We start from the raw sequence: 18,115 nt of genomic DNA, 5'->3' as shown, positions 1-18,115 counted from the left end.
GGTGTCCTCATTCTTCTGGCCATCTAATGGTGTGATGGTCGGGTGTCCTCATTCTTTTGGCCATCTAATGGTGTGATGGTCGGGTGTCCTCATTCTTCTGGCCGTCTAATGGTGTGATGGTCGGGTGTCCTCATTCTTTTGGCCATCTAATGGTGTGATGGTCAGGTGTCCTCATTCTTTTGGCCATCTAATGGTGTGATGGTCAGGTGTCCTCATTCTTTTGGCCATCTAATGGTGTGATGGTCGGGTGTCCTCATTCTTTTGGCCATCTAATGGTGTGATGGTCGGGTGTCCTCATACTTCTGGCCATCTAATGATGTGATGGTCAGGTGTCCTCATTCTTTTGGCCATGTAGTATATATAAGACTTCTAAAGATTATTTGGTGTTTAGTATATCTTTATGGCCCTGTCCTGGGATACATCTGATAGTAAAGTACATGTATATATAAATAGCAGTTATGGTTGCCTGTAGCTATACATCTATTAAAAAAAAAAAAAATATATATATATATATATATATATATATATAGAAATAAGTAAATATCTATCTATCTATCTATCTATCTATCTATCTATCTATCTATCTATCTATCTATCTATCTATCTATCTATCTATCTATCTATCTATCTATCTATCTATCTATCTATCTATCTATATATACACAACTTTTAATATACTTTAATATAACATACATTGGTAACATTAATAGCTTATCACAATTACATTATATCTACATAAATAAAAAGACTTTTGGTACCCTTTAACATATTTTAAAATCTGGAACTTTGTTTTTTTAGTGCCACCTGACCAGCCTCGGCTTACCGTGTCCAAAAGTACGTCTTCCTCCATAACGCTGTCTTGGATCCCTGGGGATAATGGCGGGAGCTCCATCCGAGGTAATCTATCTATGACAAAAACAATAGTCACTTAGCAGCCCATGAGGAATTACTAATATTTTGTCAGCACTTGTAAACTTTAAGCTGCCATAATTTTAATGACTGAATCTTATACAATTGTTGGATATTTCTGTTCATATAAGCATGAAGCAAATGCAACAATTTAAAGTGTTTGTTACCCCAGCATTTTATATTCCTGATATGTGCATGCTGTACCATGTTGTTGTATGAGAAAGTATCCTGTTCTCTTTGTATTGCTTCCTTTATGTGAAATCCCTGATGTTCTTGCCAGTCCCTCTGCTTTACTAATAAAAACTGGCCACACTAAGCAGAAAAGCACACCATGGTCAGTTCTCTAGCTCTGCAGGGAACTCAGCCTGCTCTCCTCTAATGATCAGACTTGTCCTGACAAGCCTCCTCCGCAGAGATCACTGAGAAGCTCAGTGTACTGTTGCTTCTCCTCCAACCAGCTCTTATGCAGCTGAGACTAAAGGGATGCGATCACTTATAAAAAAGGAAAAAAAGTATTTATATTTTTTTTATACATATATACACAGATGTTTTGTCTTTCATTTAATTTTTAAACTAATTGGTAGTTTTACAAGGTGATCATTTACAATCAATTTAAATTTAGCAACATTTTTACCTACCTTTTATTAATGATAACTGACAATTTTCCAGTATGTCAAAATAAAAAAAAAAAATAAAAAAAAATAGTTTTCTTTATATTATTATTATTATTTTTTTTTTTTACCATTGCATTGTTGGGGGAGAGGCTTGCTATAATAAAAAAAAAAGAAAAAAAAGGCAGCAGACAGTAAATTTAGCATATGTTAATGCAGACACCAACTAATCTGGAAATACAGTTGAAAAAAAACAAAACAAAACAAAGAAAAAAAAATACCACTATGAAAACGTGTTCCAAGAGATCAACTTAAACCTTCATCCACTCTTTCTAAATGAAAAGAATTACCCAGGAGCAGGATCCTGAAAGTACCTGCTTTTATATTTTTTTATGTAGGGATAACAAATATAAAATTGTGTAACCGCGCTAAGAGCTAAAAAAGAAGAGCAGCAGCTATAAGTGAGACTACACCAAACAGCAAAATTAAGATAGAAAAGCTGCGCTAATATGAACCAGTAGGAAATGTGCAAAAAACCATACTAAATAGGTTATATTGATAAAAAAAAAAGAATAGTGCCTGTAGGACAAATAACATCAAATACTCAGTGAAACAACAGACTGACTGATGTATAACATAAATCTGAGTGACCACTAGAAATCACAAAGAAATAAATGAGAAGTAGTGTAAAATAATCCATAAATAATCATGGCTTAAGTAATACTCTCATATAAAGTCCCAAAGTTGAATCCAAAAGAAAGTGATGTGATAAAGATGTGAAGCTAAATCTGCAGTCACCCCAGTGATCCAACGACAGTGACACACTTATCTCCTTACCAGAACTCTGGTAAAAGACAGCCTGTAAACACTTCGTCACAGCGCCACTTAGATCCTTCCTCCAGCAAGTAACCATGGATATGGCCAGGAGAGAGTGAACTAATCCTGATATGGATCGAAGTGAACTCCAGTGGTACCATACAAGAAAAAGGGGCTCAATAGTGTAATAACGCCAAAACATTTATTACAGGGTTCATACGGTCCTGGAAATCCTGGAAAAGTTTTGGAATTTTTAGATGACACTTTCCAGGCCTGGAAAGGTCATGGAAAATTAGGAAACACACTAGGTTTTGGAAAAGTCATGGAATTAAATTACTGTGGAGGAGCGGGGAGCGGATGCTTAATTATTTTAATTATTTTATGATTATATTGCCACATACTGTATTTACATTTCGCTGTATTAGCGTCCTTCCGGGTCCGCGGTATGCGCGTACTGTCATTGGCCAGCAGCAGCCGAAGAGATGACCCAATCAGGCAGCAGGGAGGGCCGGCCGCGGTTTGTCTGGAGACACTGTGACTGGCTAGCAGCAGCAGTAACAGCCGGGAGATTATCAACCAATGAGGCAGCGGAAGCGTCATTGGAGGGCGGGCCGGCCGCGTGAACGTGATGATGACGCGGTAGGGGGCGGTAACTGGGTTGATAGCCACGGGTCTAGCCACGCTAAAGGTGCAAAGCACCAGTCTGCAGCTGCGTGCTTGACAGTTTCCAATCCGATCGCTGGCTTTTTCACCCGTGCGCCTGAAGTGACACCGGCTCCCAGCTGCGGCAGCAGTGCTTCCATCTCATCCATTGTAAAACAAGGGACCATTTTGAGTCACGCTGTATCCAGAAACGAAACCCTAACTGCAGAGGTACTGTACACTACAAAGCTTGTCATTTATTTTAGTAAAAATATGCTGGGTGTGACATGGATTTTCTTCTTATTTAACATGTATACATAGACAATTCATGAAACATTAGGTCATGAATATTTACGTGAAGTCATGGAAAAGTCATGGAATTTTATTGGTGAAAATGTGTATGAACCCTGTTATTAAGAAATTGCATAAAATATAACTCACATATGTACACAGGAAGATTGCTTAGATAAAACAGCCGGCTGGCTCTCATGTAGCCCGTCCTCTGGGCAGCGCGGTGACGTCAGCACGCCGTGCCCTACGCGCTCGTCTCAACAGACTTCTGATGGGGATCCATGAAGGATTCCTAATCATAGTGGCGCTGTGAGGAGGTGTTTACAGGCTGTCTTTTACCAGAGTTCTGGTAAGGAGATAAGTGTGTCACTGTCGTTGGATCACTGGGGTGACTGCAGATTTAGTTTCACATCTTTATCACATCACTTTGTTTTGGATTCAACTTTGGGACTTTATATGAGAGTCTTTGGGACTCACCTGGTAAGATCTTAATGGAATCTATAGACTCTAAGCACCTTTGGGACTCACCACTACTGTTGTGTTCTCTATAATGTAAAATAAATGGATTCGTTCATCTATCTGTGGGGGGATACCTTTAGAAGAGTGGGTGGATCTGAGAATTCAGGTATAGGCATCTCATTGCCGGGGTTCCCAAGATACATTAAAGGCCAGCAGGTGACTCAGCCCATGAATGAAATAACACCTGCTGGCATATTTCTGGAGATGAAATTCTCTGTAATACAGAATGCTGGCATTAGAAAGTGATCCATCTTTCTGTATGTGGCCACGTATTTTGGGTACATTTAGAACTAGGTCTAGTAATTCAATTCCTCTGATAAGAACTTAATTAAAATCTGTAATGTTTAATGTGCCATTTGCTCGTGCTGGAATATTAAACCCAGAAATCTTTCTTGGTATTTGACATCTGAAGACCATCACTTCTGTGGTAAAGGAATTGGTCTTCTGTTTAATGTTCACTTTGGGAGCTTTAGATGACAGTATTCAATCACCGCAGCTTGGGATGGTTAATTAAGAATTTAAAGAGGATGACCACCATTAAATATCTCTCTGTTATTGGCTTGTTTGTGTTCTGCTCAGATTTTTACTAAATCCTGTTTTTTTTTTTTTACATAATCCTCCATGTAAAGTGCTATAATTCATTTAGAGCCCGTTCACATTAGCGCAACTTGTCAGGCGACTTGTCAGCCTGACAAGTCGCGCTCGGTCGCAGTCCATTGATTAGCACAGGACCCGTTCTAATAGGAGCGACACAAGTAGCTCCGACTTAGAAAAAGGGTCCTGTACTACTTCGGGGCGACCTCGGAGCGACTTGCATAGACTTCCATTATGTGAAGTCTCTGCAAGTCGTGCCGAAGTTGCGGTGCACCAGTGTTAATTTCGTCGACTAAAACCGACTAAAACGTTTTCGTCGACTAAATGAACACAATTTTAGTCGACTAAAATACGACTAAAACAATTCAGATGACTAAAATACGACTAAAACTAAAATGGCATTTTAGTCAAAAGACTATAACTAAAACTAAATCGAAATTTGCTGCCAAAATTAACACTGCTGGTGCATGCTGAAAGCTTAATACCCCCATAAATAATAACATATTCGATTTTTCACTCCAGGACCAGCAGTAGTATATAATGAGTTTGGAAATTGTAGAGAAATGCTTAAATAATGCATTACAAATTACAATTGAACTACAACCATTCGATTATAGATGACTAAAATGAGTTTTAGTCGACTAAAATGTACTGGAGTTTTAGTCGACTAAATACGACTAAAACTAAAACACTTGCAGAAGACTAAAATGGGACTAAAACTAAAATGCCATTTTAGTCCTCAGACTAAGACTAAAACTAAATTGAAATTTGCTGCCAAAATTAACACTGCGGTGCACAGCAGTGCACGCGACTTCACAGGTCGCCCCACCAAAGTCGTGTCGCGCTAGTCTGAATGGGCTCTTAATCCAACCAGGTTTCAGTTACTAAAGTCAGGAAGAAGTCTCTTACGTTTCTGTGTGCAGCTGTTCTTTATACATAGTCTTTTCCCTGTCTTTACTTTAGTGGTAAAGAACATTTGGGTCATGTCAAAACTGTGGTCCCCTCTCTTGTGGGAAAGGATGACAGTTTGTACTCTTTCCTTCATGTCTGAAGTGTAAATAACGATTTCTTGGCCAAAGACACTGGCGGAGAAGAGGACAAGGCTTAGCAGTAATAGGGTTGGGCTTAAAACAGGGGTGGTCAACCTTTGGCCCGCTGGCCACCTGTGGCCCTTGGAGCCCTTTCATGTGGCTCTCAACCTCAAAGCAGGAAGTTCAATGCCCAGGGTCGGCAACCAGTTAATCATGATCTCGGCTTGCCGAGCCACAGCATCAGAAGGCATCGATCGGGTACTGGCAGCAGAGGAAGAAGGCAGACTGCAGAGAGAGCAGGAGCCGCATAAGCCCATGTTTCAACTGTACGGCTGGCTCCTGTGCAGGGCGGGAGGGTGGGAAGTTATTCCCTGCTTGCTGACCTCCTGACTGAAGATCACCCCCATTCAGGTAACAAACTACGTCCCCCCAAAGCTCCACCTAACACTTATCATGCACCAATCAAATAAACTTTCTTGCTTATCCAGCAACAGCCAATCTTTTATTACCCCTCCTATACCCAAGCCCCTTTAACCCCTATCATGCCGGCCCTCCATCTATTGCCTTCTGGTTTTACTCCGGGCCTCTCTTTCTTTGTCTGCACTGTTCTCCCTCAGTGCCTTTCTGATAAACTTTCTTTTGCACTTAGAAGTTCATCTCCAATAAGTTAATCCCAGAATATACAGAGTATACCCTAAAACAGTCATAGCAGTCCTGTAGTTTTCTGCTGGCAGCCTGTAGTGGGTTTAGGCTGCTGTTTCCCTCCCACAGCTTCCTGTAATGGGGCTTCCTGTAATAAAGACCTGTCACTGCTGCTCTCTCTCTCCTTGTGCAGGGTGACTGGTCTTGTCTCCGCCCCATCCTGTAGTTTTCTGCAAGCAGCCTGTAGATGGTGGAGCCTGCTGTGTCCCTCCCACAGCTTCCTGTAATGGAGCTTCCTGTAATGAAGACTGGTCACTGCTGCTCCCTCTCTCCTTGTGCAGGGTGACTGGTCTTGTCTCCGCCCCATCCTGTAGTTTTCTGCAAGCAGCCTGTAGATGGTGGAGCCTGCTGTGCCCCTCCCACAGCTTCCTGTAATGAAGACCGGTCACTGCTGCTCTCTCTCTTCTTGTGCAGGGTGACTGGTCTTGTCTCCGCCCCATCCTGTAGTTTTCTGCAAGCAGCCTGTAGATGGTGGAGCCTGCTGTGCCCCTCCCACAGCTTCCTGTAATGAAGACCGGTCACTGCTGCTCTCTCTCTTCTTGTGCAGGGTGACTGGTCTTGTCTCCGCCCCCTCCTGTAGTTTTCCGCAGGTAGCCTGTAGTGGTTGGAATCTGCTGGGTCCCTCCCACAGCTCTCTGCACAGGATATGTACAATATGTACAACACAGTGATGATGTTACCGCTACATTTACAAGGTAATAGCTGTTTGCTAAGGCATTTGGTGTACAGAAAGTAGAATTCAATGCTTATTGGTGAATATATTTAAATGAAAGTTTTTGTTGCTCATAGTTTAACTTCATCCTTCCTTCTGCTCTGCTGCTCTACCACGTATGCCATCCAGACTCTGCGTCACTGCAGTAGCCCACACTGACTCCCAAAATTACAGTCACTAATTGGCTGTGCACACACCCATAGCCAGCAATCAGTGCCTTTTGGCCTCTGCAGATGAACTGGCGCTGTTTTGCCATTTGTGGCTGCCAGGTACTGTCAACAGAGCGCTATCACTGTGACCAGGTGGGACATCAGCTGGTTATGTGGCTGGAAAACAAGAGGCTGAGAATTGAGGAGATGCTTCCAGTCTGCAGGAACATTGTATTGTCTTCTAAGTATTCCACTGCAAAACTCCTGTAAGTCACTGAAAAAGTGGAGCTTTGCCCTGCATGAGCAAAGCACAGGTTCACTTTACTGAAATTTTAGAAACAGTGCTGATTTATCTGACCAGTACTACTATAATATACACTGATCAGCTACCTACCATAACATTATGACCACCCACCTTATATTTGAGTAGGTCCCCATTTTGCCAACAAAACAGCCCTGACCCCTCACAGCATAGACTCATTTAGACCTCTGAAGATATGCTGTGGTATTTGGCACCAAGCCATCAGTAGCAGAGGCTTTAAGTCCTGTAAGTTGTGAAGTGGGGCCTCCATGGTTGGGGTCTCCCATAGTGCATCTTGGGATTCTTTCCCAGGTAAGCAATGTAAACACACCCGGCCATCCACATGACGTAAAGGAAAACGTGGTTCCTCAGACTAAGCCACCTTCTTCTATTGCCCTGTGGTCAAGTTCTGATGCTCACATGCCCACTGGAGGCATTTTTGGTTGTGGACACGGGGCAGCATGGGCATCCTGACCTGTCTACGGCTACACAGCCCCATACACAAAAAACTGCGACGCATTATGCATTCTGACACCTTTCTATAAGTTTTTATCATTTATTTTTAGTTCTTTCATTTATTTTTTTCGGCTATGTGAGCTCCAGCAGCTCGTCTACTGGATCCAACTACAAGGGCCAGCCGTTGATCCCCCAGCACATCAATGAGCCTTGGTTGCCCATGACCCTGTTGCCAGCTTTTCCTCTCTTGGACCACTTTTGGTAGGTTCTGACCACTGCAGAACATCCAACAGGAACTGCGGGTTTGGAGTTGCTCTGACCTAGTAGTCTAGCCATTTCAGTTTTGCCCTTGTCAAAGTCGCAGAAATCCTTACGCTTACCCAATTTTCTGCTTTAAACACATCAACTTCAGGGACAACATCTTTACTTTCTGCCCAATATATCCCACTGACTTTCAGGTGCCTTTGTAATGAGATAATCAATGTTATTCACTTTACCTGTCAGTGGTGATACTTAGAGCTAATCAGTGTCAATTTTGAAGAAGTTGTATGATTAGAGCATACACTTTTATACCATCAGCATTGTAATAGTAATACAAACAATAGTTATGAGTTCTGTCTGTCTGTCTTTGCCTCTTTACACAACTTCCTGGATTCCCTGCATACTTTGCGGCTTCTCCGCTGCTGTTACGTTCCTTTTCTATGGACTACATATCCCATGGTACCTTGCTGCCTGCAAGCAGTAATTCCTGTACTGACTCCACCTCCTGAAACTCCTCCTCTCAGCATTTTTGCAGTTCAGAAGGCAGACTCTATGAAATGTGTGATGCAGTAGTGTTACTCTCAGGGTATAGTGATTGCGTGTCACAGAATTCCAGAAGTAAATGTGATGACAGGAGTAAAAGGCAGAAATAAATAAAAATTGAATGTGGAAGTTAAAGTAATGATTTTACATTTTGACCATAGATACGCTTTAAAGTGGTTCTAAAGGCAGAAGGTTTTTTTTATCTAAATGCATTCTTTGCAATTAGATGAAAAACCTTCTGTGTGCATCAGCCACCCTAATACTTACCTGAGATTGCTGTTGTGATCTTTCCTGGAAGTGGGAGCAGGTACCTGTCAAAACACAGAAATGAAACAAATCCTCCTATATAAGTTGTATCTGTGTATCTGCATCTATCTCTCCTTTACAGCCCTTCAAAGTGCAGAATTTGCACAGATTATCTCCGTTCTGAAAATCAGGGGGTAGGGAGCTGAAGTTACACTTTGCAGAGGTCAAGTTAGAGTTGATTGAAAGATAGGAAGGGAGGGACAACCAGTGGCACCTGGTGTATATGGGGCGCAGGGGCTCCGCCCCCCCCCCCCCCCAATCCATGCGTCTGGCCCCCTAATCTACATGCGGGGTGCCGGACGCATTGAGTTCAGTGGGGCTTTTTTTTTTTTTAACCATGTGACTAGAGCCAAAGGCTCTCAAAGGCTAAAAAAAGGGTGGGCTCGGGGCGCAGAGCACTGCGCCCGAGCCCACCCAGTTGTGTGACAATAGCGAATGAAAATTCGCTATTGTCACACGGATCCTCCTCCTGGCCAATCAGGAAGCTGGTTTTGAGACCCGTTTCCCGATTGGGCTTGGAGGAGGAGGGAGGAGATGCAGAAGACAAGCGGAAGAAACCAAAGCCATCGCCGCCTGCTGCTGCATCCAGGCAGGGTGAGTGAGGGGGGGTCCTGTTCTGTCTCCCCTGTCCTGTCTCCTGTCTCCCCTGTCCTGTCTCCCCTGTCCTGTCTCTTGTCTCCCCTGTCCTGTCTCTTGTCTCCCCTGTCCTGTCTCTTGTCTCCCTTGTCCTGCCTCTTGTCTCCCTTGTCCTGTCTCTTGTCTCCCCTATCCTGTCTCTTGTCTCCCTTGTACTGTCTCTTATCTCCCTTGTCCTGTCTCTTGTCTCCCCTGTCCTGTCTCTTGTCTCCCCTGTCCTGTCTCTTGTCTCCCCTGTCCTGTCTCTTGTCTCCCCTGTCCTGTCTCTTGTCTCCCCTGTCCTGTCTCTTGTCTCCCCTGTCCTGTCTCCTGTCTCCCCTGTCTTGTCTCTTGTCTCCCCTGTCTTGTCTCTTGTCTCCCCTGTCTTGTCTCTTGTCTCCCCTGTCTTGTCTCTTGTCTCCCCTGTCTTGTCTCTTGTCTCCCCTGTCCTGTCTCTTGTCTCCCCTGTCCTGTCTCTTGTCTCCCCTGTCCTGTCTCTTGTCTCCCCTGTCCTGTCTCTTGTCTCCCCTGTCCTGTCTCTTGTCTCCCCTGTCCTGTCTCTTGTCTCCCCTGTCCTGTCTCCTGTCTCCCCTGTCTTGTCTCCTGTCTCCCCTCTCTCCTGTCTCGCTGTGGCCCGGGGGGTGGGGGGGTATGGTGTGCGGCCTAATGTGGTCTGGAGGGGGGGATGGTGCGGTGCGGTACATCTGCCGCCCCCCCCCCCTGGCCCATGGAGCACCAGCCCCCACTGGGGACAACCCCACCCGCCCCAGAGGGCCATACCCACCCCCCCCTGCCCATCACACAGCACACAGAAACAGAGCTGTGGCTGTAAATCTCAGTCTGTGTGCGGGATACCCCTCCCCTGTCACCTTTTTTCTCTTGGTGTCAAGAAAAGTCCCAGAAATTACACTTTGCGCTCTGGATTGAGACACGTGCACACTAAAGAGGGATATGCTTTGTTCATATTTCATGTCTGAAGTTTACAACCACAATTTCAGCACAAAAGTTAGGGAACCGGGGTGTAAGCATACCCCATAGGTGCAGAAATCAGCCGTATCTGGCAGTAATACTGTTGGGTTTAGAGTTTACGCCTCATAAAGAAAAGGTCACAGCAAAGTAATGGGGGTATAAATTCTCATTCCAAGAGTGTCCCCAAAGTGCACCGCCTTCCCCATTCCTTCCAGGCTGCTCTGGATACATAGTTTGGGGAGCTGTTGGCTATTTCTGATGACAGCTCTCAATGAATAAGTCATGATGGCTGCTTTGTTCACCATCCCCGGATCAGATCGTTTATTTTTAGAGAGCAGAGATGGCCTGTCAAGATTTTGTTTCCTTATCCTCAGAAGAGAAGAGGGGAGAGATTTCTCCCCCCCCCCCCCACCGCTTCTACAAAACAACATCAAAGCTCCTCTGCTGACAAGCTATGATCTGAATAACATTAGTCGGTTTACACCTTGCATCTCCGTGTTGGAGTGTCTGCGATCGCTCGTATTCCTGGTCACGAATTATTTGGGAAAGAAAGAAAGTATCTGCTTGTGGCTTACAATAAATGAGGATGTTGTTTTGATCATGGGCTTTCATATCAAAGCGTCAGCTGTTCAGCCCAGTTGTGTCAACTTAACATGGAGATAGCGGCTGTGATCTATCATATGGAATTACACAAGTGCAAAAGGGGATTATATTCACGTGTTGAAAACCCTCATTGAGCCTAAAGCTGGCCATACATTATACAATTTTCTTATTCAATTTCATTTAGATTTACTTCCAACTATGTAGTGCAAGGGCCTGCCTGATTGCATACACATTGAAAGTGTTTAGGGTTGACCTCATATTATATGGTTTTTGTAAATCTAAATAATAATTGTACAAGACAATTGTTTAATGCATGAGCAGCCTAAGGCTGGCAATACGCTAGTAGAATCTTATTTAAAATGTTTTCTTTTAACCACTTTAAGACCGCTCACTGTGTTGCTACTGCGCAACTGTGGCTCCCCTGGGTCCAGCGACGTCGCTGGACTCCTAGTGGTCTCGGCGGCGCGCGCACCGCCGGAGGCTCGCTCCCACTGTGTTTAGACACAGCGGGAGTCGGGCCAGAGGAGGAGAGGCGGCGATTGCCACCTCTCTTCCCGATTGTCGGGGAAAGTGTGAGAGGATCCGCCTGCTTATGTAAACAAAGCGGGCGGATCTTCTCTGTGACAGACAGGAGGAGATCACAGGATTCAGCATAGCTGAACCTGCGATCTGTGTCTGTCACAGAACATCCTCCCCTTCACACACGTCAGTAAGCATGAGGCACACATTTAACCCCTTAATCACCAACAGTGTTAACCTCTTCCCTGCCAGTGTCATTATTACAGGAACAGTGTATATTTTTAGCACTGATTACTGTAGTAATGTCACTGGTGCCCCCAAAAGTGTCAAAAATGTCAGTTAGGGGTCCGATCTGTCCCCCGCAATGTCGCAGTCCCACAAAAAAATTGCAGATCGCCGCCATTACTAGTAAAAAAAAAAAAAATAAAAAATAAAAATTACATAAATCTTTCCCGTAGTTAGTAAACGCGATGACTTTTGCGCAAACCAATCAAAATATGCTTATTGCATATTTTCTACCAACAATATGTAGCAGAAGACAAATTGGCCTAAAATGTTAAAAAAAATTTGATTTTTAAATTTTTTTTGGGGAATGTTATATATCGCTCTTTTTTTCAAAAATTAAAAATCGCACAGGTGATCAAATACCACCAAAAGAAAGCTCTGTTTGTGGGAAAAAAAGGACATACATTTTGTTTGGGTACAGCATTGCATGACCGCACAATTGCCAGTTAAAGTCGCGCAGTGCCTAGTTGAAAAAAGTGGCCAGGTCATTGAGCAGCCAAATCTTCCGGGGCTAAAGTGGTTAATGTAGCAATACTCCCAAGGGAGCTGCTGAAGACAGGTTTCCCTGAGTTACCATTAGCAACAGTAGAACATTCAGACATGTTTCCAAGTGATTTTACCTTAGACAAGGACCAAGGAACTTGGATAGGAGAAGGGATGAGTGGGATACTCCGACTGAACAAACTATGCACAATAAGTAGGGACGACTTGAATAAATGCTGGTTAACGCTGTGTAATCCTGTTTAATTTATTCATAAATGATCTAGAGGAGGGGATATCCAACACAATCTCAGTATTTGCGGATGATACTAAACTAAGCAGGCCAATATCTTCTATGCAGGATGTGGAAACCTTACAAGCGGACCTGAACAAAATAATGGGGTGGGCAACTACATGGCAGATGAGGTTTAATGTTGAACAATGTAAAGTAATGCACTTGGGGGCCAGAAACCAGAAAGCAAGCTACTCACTAGGGGGGGAACCTCTGGGTGAGTTTAGGATGGAAAAGGACCTGGGGGTACTGGTAGACAACAGACTTGGCAGTGGCATGCAATGCCAAGCCGCTGCAAGCAAAGCCAACAGAATACTGGGATGTATAAAAAAGGGGATTCACTCCAGAAATAAAGAGATTATTCTCCCGCTCTACAAGACTCTGGTCCGGCCACATCTGGAGTATGCTGTCCAGTTCTGGGCACCGGTCCTCAGGAAGGATGTGCTGGAACTGGAGAGAGTCCAGAGAAGGGCAACAAAAATAATTAGGGGAAGGGAGGACATCAGCTATGAGGAAAGACTACAAGCACTGAATTTATTCTCTCTGGAGAAGAGACGATTGAGGGGGGATATGATATCAATGTACAAATACTGTACTGGCGACCCTAGCATAAGGAACAAACTTTTCAGAGAAAGGAGATACAATAAGACACGTGGCCACTCACTAAAACTAGAGGAAAGGCGGTTTAACCTTAAAGTACGCAGGGGGTTCTTCACTGTCAGAGCAGTAAGGATGTGGAATTCTCTTCCACAAGCAGTCGTATCAGCAAGGAGCATCGATAGTTTAAAAAAACTATTACATGGGCACCTTAGAGACCACAACATACAGGGGTATACAATGTACGGTTAACAGCAAACACACACACACATCATAGGTTGAACTGGGTGGACTGATGTCTTTTTTCAACCTCACTAACTATGTAACTATGTAACTATGTAACAGTGAAATTGAGCTAGTCACGGCTAGGCTGCTAGTTTCAGTCTGTCACAGCTGTGACGCAGAACTGAAGCAATTCTCTGAAGCAATCTATACCACACTGCTGAACAACTTCAGGGTCTTTCCTGGCACCCCCTTTGTTCCTAATCTTCAGGGTTCATTACACGGCACCCCCTTTACTGTAACACTCTGAGTGAGCTGGCTCCTTGATCCCCTGACTTCTCTGAAGTGGTTCCCTCTCTTAGGCAGACCGCTAGGCAGATCCCTTGGTACTCACAATACTGTTTTTCCCAAAGTCCTCTGCCCAGCAGCTCCACTGGTCAGCACACTGGATCCTCTGCAGCTCAGCTCCACTCCTGGTCACTAGGCCGACCGCCTGGACCACCTTCCACACTCTGCAGGAGGAGAGACAGCTGTCCACCTCCTCCTGGGACTTTGCTCCCGCCAAAAGACGCCCTGTCACATGCTCCCGCCCTATTTATGGCCAATCCCAGGATGCATTGCCATATGCCCTCCCACTGGGACTGCCATAAAACAGGATGTGTCACTGGCTGGGTTTCCTCCACCGTCCAACAAGCTCCCTCATTGGTTACAGTGGGAACACTCCCTCAAACCCAGTGAATCACACCTGGAAACATGTGACAGACAAAACTAATGGATCAGCTCCCCTGATAAGCAGCAGGAGCAAAATTGATGCTTTTACCTAGCACCTATCTAGGAGGGTGCTACATCAAGAATGTTTCTTCGATTTTCTAACTATAGGGCCCCTTTCACACGGGCTTTCCAATCCGCTCCACCTGTCAGTTTTTCAGGCAAACCAGATCAGGTGCTCCATGTCAGCGGTGACATGTCTGCTAACATGCTATCTGATCCGATCCTGTCCATGAAATCCAGATGGATTGAAACCCTATTTTCCATCTGTCTGGGGGATCGGATTGGATAGGATCAGATGAAAACGGACAGGCGGTCCGTTTTCATCTGTTATCGTATAGAGAAAAGTGGGGATCTGACAGGTCCGTCTCTGCACACAGAGCAGAGACGGACCTGTCATCTGCCTGCTCAGCAGGGATTGGAAGATTGATCCCCATTGAGAAAATCTGAGTCCACCGGGTGGAAAGACCCTTATGGCGCTTTTCCACTGCATGGAACCGAACCGTTCGGCTCGCTTTTGTGCTTTTCCACTGCTGGTACGGCATGGTACGGTGTCGGAACGGTTCGGTACGGTACGGCGGCACTTTTCCACTGCATGGAACCGAACGGTACGGCTCTCAAAAGTAGTACCACCTCGATTGTGGTTCCAACAGGTACCATACCCGGTACCATATCCCACAATCCTTTGCCTGCAGTCACTACTAGCCACTGATTGGTCAGAGAATCCCACCCACCCCGTTGTTATCCCACCCACTTAACTTTAGTACTTCTTTAGTGGAAAAGCAAACCATACCGTACCGTACCGAACCGCTCCAACACCGTACCATGCGGTACCAGCAGTGGAAAAGCAAACAGGGCCAAGCAGGGCCGAGTAGAGCCGAGCCGGTACTTGCAGTGGAAAAGTGCCATTAGTGGGGTCAAATCAACACTCCGTGGCAACTTTATTAGGTACACCTGTTCAATTGCTTGGTAACACAAATTGCTAATCAGCCAATCACATGGCAGCAACTCAATGCATTTAGGCATCTAGATGTGGTGAAGACAACTTGCAGAAGTTCAAACCGAGCATCAGAATGGGGATGAAAGCGGATTTAGGTGACTTTGAACGTGGCATGGTTGTTGGTGCCAGGCAGGCTGGTCTAAATATTTCAAAAACTGCTGATCCACTGGGATTTTCACACACAACCATCTCTCGGGTTTACAGAGAATGGTGGGGAAAAGAGAAAATATCCAGTGAGCGGCAGTTGTGTGGCAGAAAATGCCTTGTTGAGATCAGAGGAGAATGGGCGGACTGGTTCAAGGTGATAGAAAGGCAACAGTAACTCAAATAACCTCTTGTTACAACCAAGGTATGCAGAATACCATCTCTGAACGCACAACACATCAACCTTGAAGAAGATGGGGTACAGCAACAGAAGACCACACCGGGTGCCACTCCTGTCAGCTAAGAACAGGAAGCTGAGGCTACAATTCGCACAGGCTCACCAAAATTGGACAATAGAAGATGGGAAAAACGTTGCCTGGTCTGATGAGTCTCGATTTCAGCTGTGACATTCAGATGGCAGGATCAGAATTTGGGGTAATCAACATGAAAGCATGGATCCATCCTGCCTTCTCCTCACGGCCAATCAGGAAGTGGGTCCTGAGTCCCGATTGGCCGGGAGTCCTAAGACCATATTGGCCGCGAGTACTAACTCTGGATTTGAGCAGAATCCACTGCCAGGACTCCGAAGGAGACCAAGGAGTGATGACGCCACCTCCACAGAGTAAGTGCAGGGGCTGGTGGGGGCCTGACAGATGATCGATCGAGCGATGAGGGGGGGGTTATGTGGTTGGCTGGCTGGGGGGGGGGGCTGTGGGCTGCCCCCCCAAGTAAATTAAGCACCAGCTGCCACTGACTAGGGGCATACTTACAAGTCTGGTGATGTGTTGTGCCAGCTCAGAAAGGAGTTTAGAGTAGCATAGCGTGCATGAACCCGGAGCATGGCTTCTTGGGCACACTGGAGAAGAATTCTAACAAGTTATTTGTCTGTATTTGCACCTTGTGGTGCTGTTCTTGTTCTCGGTAAGGTGAAATAAGTTAATTCAAATAGTTGCTGCAATTGAATCCCTTCAGCTTTTTACAAACTATCTAATTGAGGAGAGAATTGTATCAGTGCCTAGATCTAATCACCAAATCAAACTGAAAGCGACAAAAAAAAAAAAAAAAAATCAAACTGAAAACAGCTAAAAAAAATCAAACTAAAAGTGACAAAAAAAGAAAGAAAAATATAACTGAAAACAGTTTGAAAAAAAAAAAAAAAATATATCTAACTGAAATTACAAAAAAAAAAAAAAAAAAATGAAACTGAAAACAGTTTGAAAAAAAAAGAAAAAAATGTCTTTCATGCTGTTTATCTGAAGAAACTCCAATGAAAAACATTCACGTCGTTAAAGCAGATCTAAACCATTTAGTTTTATTTCTCTTTGCAGCCACTTCATGTCTATGTGCAGTCCCTCCAGGGTTGGCTGAATGTCATTACTGAGGGAGGGCTTCCTATTGGCGACAGTAGTGTCAAATGCTGACAATAGCAGTATAAAAAAAATAAAAAAATACCACGCTAGTGCAAATATCAGTGCATCAAAGTGAGCTGCAACTATTATATGAGATATGCACAATTCCAAAAAATAAGATACAGTATCTCACAAAAGTAAGTACACCCCTCACATTTTTGTAAATATTTTATTATGTCTTTTCATGTGACAACACTGAAGAAAAGACACTTTGCTACAATGTAAAGTAGTGAGTGTACAGCTTGTATAACAGTGTAAATTTGCTGTCCTCTCAAAATATCTCAACACGCAGCCATTAATGTCTAAACCGCTGGCAATAAAAGTGAGTACACTCCTAAGTGAACATGTCCAAATTGGGCCCAATTAGCCATTTTCCCTCTCCGGTGTCATAAGACTGGTTAGTGTTACAAGGTCTCAGGTGTGAATGGGGAGAAGTGTTTTAAATTTGGTGTTATCGCTCTCACTCTCTCATACTGGTCACTGGAAGTTCAACATGGCACCTCATGGCAAAGAACTCTCTGAGGATCTGAAAAAGAAAAAGTTGCTCTACATAAAGATGGCCTAGGCTATAAGAAGATTGCCAACACCCTGAAACGGAGTTGCAGCACAGTTGCCAAGACCATACAGCGGTTTAACAGGACAGGTTCCGCTCAGAGCAAGCCTCACCATGGTTGATCAAAGAAATTGAGTGCACGTGCTCAGCGTCATATCCAGAGGTTGAGTGCTGCTAGCATTGCTGCAGAGGTTGAAAGGGTGGGGGGTCAGCCTGTCAGTGCTCATTATAGGTTGACATCTTACTCTAGCGTGCTTAGCGGTGTGCCATGCTTGGCATTGTGCAGGAATTATGGGCCTCCCGACCGTCCAGAGCACTTTGTGCATTACAAGCCTCCTCTCCTCAGACGGTCCAGAGAGCACTGTGCAGAATTTATAGACCACCGTCCAGAGCACTGTGTGCATTACAGGCCTCCTGAGACAACTATCCAGAGCACTGTGTGCATTACAGGCCTCCTGAGACAACCATCCAGAGCACTGTGTGCATTACAGGCCTCCTGAGACAACCATCCAGAGCACTGTGTGCATTACAGGCCTCCTCAGAATGTCCAGAGTACTGTGCAGCATTTACAGTCCCCCTCAGACTGTCCAGAGCACTCACTGTGCATTACAGGCCTCCTCAGACTGTCCAGAGCACTGTGCAGCATTTACAGTCCCCCTCAGACTGTCCAGAGCACTCACTGTGCATTACAGGCCTCCTCGGACTGTCCAGAGAACTCATTGTGTATGACAGGCCTCTTCAGACCATTCAGAGCACTGTGCATTACAGGCCTCCTCGGACCACGCAGAGCACTGTGCATTACAGTCCTCCTCCTTT

At 44.7% G+C, this 18,115-nt stretch overlaps 1 protein-coding gene across 1 annotated transcript in view; it reads left to right on the top strand.

Moving 5' to 3' along the window:
• The window catches only part of DSCAM (DS cell adhesion molecule), a 779,527-nt gene that overhangs the window by 586,050 nt on the left and 175,362 nt on the right, over positions 1 to 18,115 (top strand). Inside the window, exon 24 of the mRNA XM_082245233.1 lies at positions 799 to 897. Within this exon, the coding sequence (XP_082101359.1) occupies positions 799 to 897 (99 nt within the window). The remainder of the gene's footprint in view (positions 1 to 798; positions 898 to 18,115) is intronic.

Source organism: Pelophylax lessonae (genome assembly GCF_965119305.1).
Source record: "Pelophylax lessonae genome assembly, chromosome: 2".
Lineage (NCBI taxonomy): Eukaryota > Metazoa > Chordata > Amphibia > Anura > Ranidae > Pelophylax > Pelophylax lessonae.
This window is presented reverse-complemented; position numbering and strand designations above follow the sequence as displayed.